Source organism: Mastigoproctus giganteus, chromosome 7 (assembly GCF_048544385.1).
Source record: "Mastigoproctus giganteus isolate SK-2022 chromosome 7, ASM4854438v1, whole genome shotgun sequence".
NCBI classification, from domain to species: Eukaryota; Metazoa; Arthropoda; class Arachnida; order Uropygi; family Thelyphonidae; genus Mastigoproctus; species Mastigoproctus giganteus.
In genome coordinates, this window is record NC_143581.1 from 198,369,655 (window position 1) to 198,379,903 (window position 10,249).

Consider the following 10,249-nt stretch of genomic DNA (forward strand, 5'->3'; position numbering starts at 1 on the left):
TAAAATGGTGAAACTACAGCTGAATGCAAAATTTACAACTGTGGCATAAGCTAGGAGGAATTAGTGGTATCTAGGGGATGGATGCTACTCCCAGAAATAGTTGTATTGAGGGGTAGGATGAAAAATAGTTTTTTTTTTTTTTTTTTAAGAGATGGGAACAAAAAGTAACCACAAAAGTAAATTTGAGGGAACTTTAACACTATCTCATTGGATTTTTCTGAGAACTAAAAATGTTTTCAAGAATAATATAATATTCTTAGAGGATTTTAATCTGTACTGATTTAAATAAAAAATAGACTTTGGAAATTTAATGGACAGCATCTACCAAACGAAGCTCTTCATCTGTATGAGACCTAATGATGTAAATACCTCAGTCTGGTAGTATTTACCATCAGTTGAAACATTTTAATTTACAAATAACGGAGGAGATAGCCTTGCTTTTGCTTATCAATGCCATATCATATAATCACAGAAATACCATATGAATCATTTCTGTTCTGTTTTGTGACCAATTTTTACAGGTGTTGCTGTTATGAACAAACTTATCAAACCCAAATTCACATACCCTACTCCCACTCCCTTTACAAGATTTGCATCATAGAGAGCAAGGATACCTGGGTTTTCCTAATCATCACCTTCCAGACTCTGAATAAGCTTTGATCAGTTTCCATTACTACTGTACAACAGAGCAAAGTTTCAAGCTCTTCTCTACACAGCCAGTACATGCAGTAAAATACTTTATTACAATATATATACTTTTATTATTTCATAGCACAGCCCTTTTTTCATAACATTCTTAGCAACTTCGGTGAATATATGAATTTCTTTAGAGTTTAAGACAATTGGATTTAGTGGACCAGCCCTGCTATATAGTCCATTAATTTGATTTTACTGTATTGGAATTTTCTATGAAAAGTAGTGGAGGTGGTAGATGACTTTCATGGAGGTGGTAGATGACTTTCATCAACCGGTGAAATACCACCACTTTGCTTATTGGAGGCTTGAAGTGGTGAAACCCATGTTTAGTCTCTCGAGCAAAGTTTCCAGCATCCCCCCCCCCATACTTCTCCTTCAACCCATGCATGGTACTAAGTACTATAGGTTTTGATAACTTTTGTGTTTGAGGTTTTCATAAAAAAAAAAAAAAAATAGGTTTTGTAATTGCTGTGTAGTGTGTGTTGCAGGTAGCACTGTGAAGGAATGATGATAAAAGCTGATGTTTATTTAGGTGATATAAAAAAGATACACTAAGAAAATGACAGGCCTGTCTGAATTCCAAAGAGGCCAAATTGTTGGTGTAGTTTGAGCATCGGCAACTAAAACTGCTGATTTGTTTAATTTATCCAGAGAAACTGTATCAAAAGTGGTCTGCATTCACTAAGTATGGAAAAACAAAATACGATAGGAAAAACTGTGGCAGAAAATCAAAGCTGAGTTGAAAGATTGCAGTGAAATTTTGGGCTACAATTCTTTTCACAGACAGTGAAAAGGATTGTAGCCCAAAAACCTAAATCTACTGTCTCAAAAATAGCCAAAGAACATAATGTTGAGCCTCTGCAATCAAGTTTCTAGAAAAACAGTTTGCTGAGGTGAGCAAAAGTCACCTCAGGCTTCCACTTCACAATAACTCCAGATCCAGGATAGAAATCTGCACTATTCTATTGGCTATTAGAATTAATCCCTCATCTATAAATTAACTGCTGGCAGCACCCCTTGTCTGTATGCACATAAGATTTCTACGAGCATCGGTAAGAGGAGTCTGTCAGCAGGTAAGAATTTAATCTTTGTATTTACGCAAGATTTACTTAATTAAATATCTGGTTTCTGTTGTAACAATAATTCAGACTTAGAATTTTTTATTAGAAAAAATTGTAATTAAAATATTGGTAATTGTAATAATGGTAATTATATTTGTAATATATTCAAATTTGTAACCCTTTCTATTTTTTGTTCCCCCAACAGCATCATCTGATGATTGGTATTGATAAGATACTTGAAATGTCACCTTAATGTATAGTAGTTTAGGCAAATAGCTTAATAAACTATATTATTAATTTCATATGGTATAAGAGTAATGTACTATTAAATATAGGAATAATCTTAATGGAAAACAACCATGTAATGTCCTTCCCTAACTATATTAGTATGGTATTAACATTCCTAGGGGAGGAAAGGAGAGATTTGTTTGAGTAGTTACATGTTTCATATATGAAATATATTATATTTGTTAAGGTGCAGACCATTTATAATTAAATTCTTCTAATTACATGTTTTCTTATATAGATTTTAAAGAAAACTATTTTAGATGACATAACATTAATAGGCAGGAAAGCTGGTTTGAAATCATTTGAGCAGGTGAGAATTTCTTTTTAAGCAGACACAAGTTAGCTTTACTGAAATCTTACAAAAAATGCAGTGCAAATTTTTATAGTGATTAAGGTTATTGATTAAATAATGTATGATTACAGATGAATAAAATGTGCACCACAGATTAAAATTTTAATAATGTAAACTACTTGTGAGCAATTTTTTTTTTGTTATTGTTAATCATAACTCAGTATGATTTCTACAAAATGTGATGAGTCAATTCAGAAATTAATGAAAATGAAAAATTGAAATTATTAATACAAATTTGATTTGCTAAATTTATATTATGCATTAGCTAAATTTATATTATATAATTAGCATTAATAGAGGCACATGATTCAAGAAAGCAAGCTTATATAGCATCAGCCATAAAAAACCTCAGTTCACCCATCTCTTTACTCCAAATGTTTGTATAGTTCTGCCTTAAATTTATTTAAGCTGTCAACTTCTACAACAACAGATGGAAGTTTGTTCCAGCAATCAACCACCCACTGGCTAAAGACAAATTTCTGCACATCTATTCTACAACTGTCTTTCCTCAGTTTGAATTTGTCCCCTCAGGTGATTAATCTGGGCAAGTGGAAGAATCCTCAGCATTGTTGAACCATTCAAGACCTTATACACTTTAATCAGATCACCTCACAGGTGTCTAGCCTCCAGAAGTTGCAATTTGCAGAACTTGAGCCTTCCTTCGTAAAAGCAACCCTTTGTTCCCATCACAAATCTTGGTTGCCCTTTGTACTCATTCCAGCAGCTCTACATCTTTCCTAAAATGAGGCCCCCAGACCTGTACATAGTACTCAAGATGTGGCCTGACCATTGCATTTATACAAGGGGATAATCACATATGCTTTATTTTTTGAATTTCAGTTATCAAGCACAAGCTTGGGCTCATGACTGTTTCATGATAATTTGAATATAAATTACATTTGAGAAAATTAATTGCTCACATGGAATAGGTTGAACCAAATGCAGTTTTCTTAATAATTTCAAGAAAATTTAGGTGAAAATTTGTGCTTTTAACAGCTATACAATGGCTTTTTTTTTCCCCCTGAAAGATGGTGTGCCCCTATAATTTTGCAAGTAGTGTGATTGGATTGGAATGTCAGAGAGTTAAATGGCCACCCCACAAGTCCCAAAACAAAAAATAAATTTTCTTGTGGTAACATTCCTGTAACATATTGAATAAACAGAGCCCCATACTTCACAGGATTGGTCATGGGACCAGAAGAAATGAGCATTATAAGCAAGTGTTATGATGGGAATTCACTGTGTATAGGTTATGTATACAATGCATTTAAGTTATTGTAAATTGTATACCAGTTAACTCTTGTTAAACATTTTGCAACTGAGTGCTATAAAAAAAAATTATGGAAAGATGTTTATATAGGATGAATGGACTGATTTAATGTTAATTTTTGTTTACAAATATCATAGCTTTAGTTTTTGTTTCATTTATATGTATAGCATAATAATACTAGTAATGCAAAATTCGGCTATCATTCTAAGCCTTATGAAAACAGACCGAATAATTTATTTACTCTTATTTTTGAAATGGCACAGCACAAAATATTATATGATCACCAATTATTATTATTATATATTTTTTTTTTTTTTTTTTTTTTTGCTAAAAATTGATTGCTTGTTTACACTTAACAGAACTGGAATTCAAACTTTTTTAAAAGCCTAATGGCCTTTTTTCTATTAAAAAAAAATGCTAGAACAGTTATGGATAATTTCCAAACACAAATATCTTGTGTTTGGAAATAGATCACTTCTAAACTTATTTTATGCTTTTTATTAGTTGTATGGTGCAAGGAGGCCCAGGCTTTTGCTGCACCAGCCCAAAAATAAAAAAAATAAGCTACCAATATGACTCTCTCCTCAATGGATATCTATCCAGCTGACCTTTGAATTTCCCCCAAGCTATCAGCCTCAAACCACCCATGAAAGCAACTTGTTCAGTTAACTTAAAATTAATGTAATGAAATGTAGAACACAGAAGCACAGTAAATCTCTTGGGATGGGATGCTGAAACCAATATAACCTTATCTTATTCCTCAACTCTTACCATTTACTGTCGTGAGTAGTCAGTGCAAGTGCCAATATGCTGCTCCAACAGCTTTATTGAACTATTAACTTTTATCCAATGTTTTTAGATATGTTCTTAAAAATATTTAACATATCATTCTCTGTGCCTCCAGAAATCCTTATGAATTCATTAATTTATATGTTTTTATAGGTAAAGGATATTCATCTTCATCCAAAACTGCTAACAACAGACAATGGATTGCTAACTCCAACTCTCAAGACAAAACGTCCTGAATGCCGCAAATTTTTCATGCCTCAGATAGAATCCATGTACAGGCTTCTTGCATAGTTAATTTTTAGCAGAAAGTGTCTCATTTGAAGAATACTTAAATTAAATTTGATAGGTTACTGTTCATAGCTTCTGACCACCAAGTGATTCACAGGTTACAAAAGTAATACTGTATTTGCAATTTTTGTATTTAATAACCTTTCCTTTCTACTACTAAATGATTTGATTAATATTCTCCAACATTTCTCAATCAATTTTTATTAACACCAAAGACGTAACATAATGAAAGTCAAAAAAAGTATTGTTTAAACTGTGATTGCAGAAACCTGCAGTTAAGGTGGAAATTGCAGTGCTACATTCCATTATTTATTGTTTTTAGATGTAGTTTGTGTTAAATAATCTTAATTATGCTTATTTATGAGATTATCTCTATTTTCATGTTGATGCACTTTTTTTTTTTATATTTATATATAATATCATTTAAACCGTTTCTGTAGTATTGCCTGAACTTAGTCAAACTTGCACTTGCTTAAATTGTTATTAAAGTTAAATATGGTACCACTGTTTCAGTGAACTTTTATTTTCAGTTAGTCTCTTGTTTGGTAGACAGAGTTCCTATTTTCCTTTTGTGTTTAAGTAAGGTGTGCCTCACAGATGCTTAAATTACTTTAGAAGTTAAACTAGTCCTATGTTTTCTTGTAAATAGAAAATTTATTATGAGCAAGAAAACATGGAGCCTAGAAGTAGACTGATAACACATATCACTGCTTGATTTATTTTAATAATTTAAAAGTATTCATGGTAAATTATAAGTTATAAAGCCTGTTGAAGCTACATTACATTCAATTTTATATTTGTCAAGAACTGCAAGGAACAGCTTTTGTAATTTTATATTTGGGTATTAATTTATGACACACATTGGAAGAGAAAAATCTATAAAATCTGTCAGGGAGTATTAGTTTGACTTCTATGGAATTTGTGTATATTACACTGTATATACTGGAGTTTGTAATATCAAGTGTGTTACAATACCCAATTGATTCTTCTTTTGAGAAGATATTTGTTAGGTATTATCAATGCTGCTTGAAGCAGTTTCAGTATTTTTGAGACTTGTATTAAGCCCTGGTTGCGCTGTACAATAATAATTTTATTCAGATTTTATCTCCCGTAACTTTTTATTTTATAAACAGATTGTCTGGTAGTTACAATAGATTATTACTGCCAGTATTTATTTCCTTCTATCACTAATTGTAGGGTAGTGAGACTACAAACGTTCAAGTTATAACATGAATAAAGTATCATTATATCTGAGAAATAAAGTTTTTTTTTTTTTTGGTTAAATAAGGACTCGTTTTTTCTATGGATAAAGTTATTTCCAGGTTGTCTGTAACTAACATCCCTTTGTTCTGTGCATCATAATTTCCTGAAAGTGAAGATATCCTCCCATAGCATTATTTCCTATAAGAAATTTGATGCTGTGGAAAATTGTTGTAGATGGACAATGAAGCTGATTAAATTACTTTACAAAATTTATTTTTAAAATTTTCACATAAGTGGCCATTATGAAAGAAACTGTTTCCAAGTCAAAATGAATTTCGTGGAGGGGCTAATATTAATAATGAAGTGATTACACCAATTATAATTTACTAAAAATTATACCCATCTGATTTTTATGTTTTGAATACAGTGGAAAGTGTATAAGATTTAGTGTATTTATAGCCATTTTATACCCATTTAGTGTATGACTATTTTCAACAGTTGTACCAAAAAAACTTCTTAATTTGCTCTTCCTGTGCATTTAAATTTCCTTAGAAATGAATGGGCAGTTTGTATACAGTGATACTACAGTTTATTTTACTGCATAGGGTCAGGATTCCCCTATACCAAAATATAATGCAGTAAACCTGAAGTATATTGCACTGCAAATGTCCATTAATGAAAAGCTAGATGACAAATGCCTATTTAACTACTTCATAAAAATGTAGATGAGCCAAGGTTTTAAGCTTAAGAAAAGTAATAATTTCCACTGTACATTTTAAATTCTAATACAATATTTATTCAAGCATATCTTCCCTAAAGAAAGCAGATGTCAGAATTGAATACTTTAGAAGTTTTCTTTCCTTACATTCTTTTGAATTAGAATAAGATTTGGTTTGTTTACTCACTTTCTTTCGTTTCACTTGTTTAAAACTAGCGATAATTATTACTGGCTAAAGTGGTCACCTTATTGTTTAATTTAAAAATTTATATTATGGTAAAAATGAACATTTTGTTTAGGTGTCATGTAATTAAATCAAAAATTATTTGTTAAATGTTATAAGGGTCCTTCCTAAGCAGCTATTGACAGTGATAACTGGCTGGTGATTTTGACAGGATTCTCTCTCTCTCTCTCTCTCTCTCTCTCTCTCGGTATATGTATGTTTGTAGATAAAATAAAAAATAGTGAAATTGAATATTAAACAATAAAACAGTGTATTATTGGCAATAATTGTTTAAATGTGTATAGGGGGTTTAACTTGTAGTGAATAAGAATGTAAATTACCGATGAATGTTGTTCATTTGCACCAAAAGCTTCATTAATTTGTAACCGTTCGTATGAAATTAGTTAACAAATTTAACTGTTAATACAGAGTTATTTGTTATTCCATTCCTCGTGTAATTTGCATGTTATATTAGATTTATTAACAGTTCAGAGATAATTTGACCAAATCCTTCATAGACTTTATGAATGATAATCTGGGTAATTTTAGATATTTCTTCTCAGAGCTTATTCAAGGTGTTCTCAGACTTTAAGAAGTGTTAATTTCATTTAATAACAAAGAAAATAACATTGACTTAGAGAAATATTTCATGGCATTACATGATATCCATTGTGATCTTGTAAGCATGCTTGCCTGCTTGCTTGCACAGAATTAGCAAATCACAAGAGTACAGTCCTGAGGATTATGGGAGCATAATTCTCAGGAGTGCCTTAATGATACTGTTAATTATTTAAAAATAACCAGTGGTTTTAGTTCTTAAATGATATTCTATAATAAGTTAGGTCACTTAAGTTTTGCTTTCAGAATTATCTTTTGGTATTCATAAACTGGGATTAAAAATACAGAAGAATTGTCTTGCATGTAATATTAAAATGAGCAACAGCACTTAATGCAAACTCATTATGAAGTGTGGAATTTATCATGATTTTCCACTCCGTTTTTTACTACATTTAGATTTAAAAACTGTCATGTATGTAGTTATGCATTCGATATGTTCCTTGAGCTACATACTAATGGTTAGAATAGTCTGCTTGTCAAAAAAAAAAAAAAAAAAAGTATTCATTCTTCATTATAATCAAATAAAAAAAAAATAATTCTGCATGAATTCATTCTTATTTTAAAAAATTAAATTCTGTTATTCAGTTAGAACTTGGACTCCCTTTCAGCTTATCAGATGTAAGTTGTAATTCAGTGTACAAAAATTTAATTTACTATGGGACACTGTGTACAAAAAAATGGCCTTAATAAGGCCATTCTTTAAACTTAAATTATAACTGAAAGGTTAAGGTAACTTTTGTATGAAAGCATTTTAAGAATAGCTAATATTTCCTCTGGAAATATTACCTTCCTCAGCCATGCTAACTGCTGTATCACAGGTCACTACAACTACTGTATTTTGTTTAAAATTGTTTATATTTTCAATTATCTGTAAATCTTCATTCCTGTGTGATTTCACTTTTCCACAGTATTTTTTGTTCTTAACAGTAAAATTTATTGGCAGGTAGTAAGGATACTAGCAACACTGTTTTCTTTTCTATTTAGTTTGTTCATTCATCAGGAATTGCTTGCTTTGCAATATGATCTTGACATGTTTACATAACGAATTATTTACTACTTTTATAAAAATTGTTTTCTCTGAGTAATTTTTTTTAATTGATGAGTAACTTTTAAATACTGGACCATTCCTCGGGAGTAGGAGCATTTAATAATATAAGTATGATAGCTCTAAATATGTAAATAGGACCTTCCTATAGAAATACTAATTCGTTGAAAATTGCTTGAGCATCATTAAAAAATATTTAATTGTATACTAGTATTTTGAGTTTTTTTTTTTTTTTTTCCCTTGAGATGGAACAGATAATGAAGAAAAGGAACTCAGCTTACTGATGCCCATTTTAGAGATAAGGAAATGGCTGTTATTATTTGTGAACACATTTTTGCTGTTGAAATTATTTAAATCAGCTCTCTCTCAAATGGAAACTTCTAGGTTTAGATCTCACCTGTGCAGCCATGATTCTATTAATAAAATAAGCTTACTGTTCTATATCTAACTTTATATATCAAGATATTTTTTACCTAAATCTCAGCTCATTTTAGGACCTTTTATTCACTAATCATTAGAAATTCCAAAATCTTTTTGGAAATATATAAACCGTAGTGCACTGATATTATCTAAATATTTAATGTTGGTTATCCTTTTGACTACAATGATGATGATTATTTTTTGGGCAAAATGTTTCACTCAATATAAGCTTAAGTTTATCTTCTGATGTCATACTCAACAAGACATTCCATTCATGCCATAAGTATTATTCTATCTAGTTTTTTTTGCCATTCATACACAGCACACTTAACATTAATTTTAAGTAATTTTTTTCCTTATTATAAGAGTGGATGGGAGAGTAATATATTGAAATCGTTCCAGAGGTCTTGCTGTAATTCTTAGTTGTCATTCATTTTAATCAGTTTATTGTAAGTATGATGGCCCACCACAGTGAGTAATTGCCATTCATACAACTTTGGGAATAAGAAATATATGGCACTTTCCTTAATTAAGTCACTGTAGTTGATGACATGAGCTCTTGTAGCATGGACTTAGGGATATACTTTGTTTGGCCTCTTATGAAAAGTAACATTAATTTTGAAGTTCTAGCAAGAAAACAAATGTATGTTGGGATGCTATGCTCTTGCCTAGTGCAACAATAACACAAAACTGTCAAGGCACTCGTTTTTTGGGTCTTGGAAATTCTTTGTAAGCAGCAGATAGACATTTTCTCCCATCATGTGTAAAAAGACTCAATTTTTTTTCTGAGTGTTTTTCTTTTGAAAAGTCTAAAACCAGTTAGGATAGTTTCTATTTGGAATAAAATTTCTCGGGAAATTAATAGTATGTTTTAGAATCCAAAATCTATTCAGACCTTTAGGGGAGGGGGGGGCTTTGATCAGCCCTCCAAAGCTATGTATAAAAACAATATTAAAAATAAATAATATACAGAATAAGTTAAGCTAATTTAACCTGATGTTGGGTGCTGAAATTCTTAAATTCTTTTCATTTTCTCTTTTTTTTATTATTTACCATATATGATACATGAAATTATAGGAGGGTAGCTTGAACTTTCTCTTTTTAAACAGCAGGCTCTTAGCGCTTGGTGCATAGCTTCTGCTGGTTTTTTTACTTTGTTTCCATTCATTAACAAAGGACTTTCCAAGGAGGCTCAGTGTCATGATTCATATATTGTTTCAGATGATTTCTGATTTTCATGATTCAGATGATTTATGAATCATGCAGATAACACATGCT

At 30.9% G+C, this 10,249-nt stretch overlaps 1 protein-coding gene across 3 annotated transcripts in view; it reads left to right on the forward strand.

Moving 5' to 3' along the window:
- Window positions 1–5,127, forward strand: part of LOC150083538 (long-chain-fatty-acid--CoA ligase 6-like) — a 238,822-nt gene extending 233,695 nt beyond the window's left edge. For all 3 annotated transcript variants that reach the window (XM_090377344.1, XM_090377345.1, XM_090377342.1), the window contains exons 19-20: window positions 2,284–2,355; window positions 4,610–5,127. In XM_090377344.1, coding sequence (XP_090233470.1) covers window positions 2,284–2,355; window positions 4,610–4,747 — 210 coding nt within the window. In that variant the 3' untranslated portion in view covers window positions 4,748–5,127. The remainder of the gene's footprint in view (window positions 1–2,283; window positions 2,356–4,609) is intronic.
- The last annotated feature ends 5,122 nt before the right edge of the window (window positions 5,128–10,249 follow it).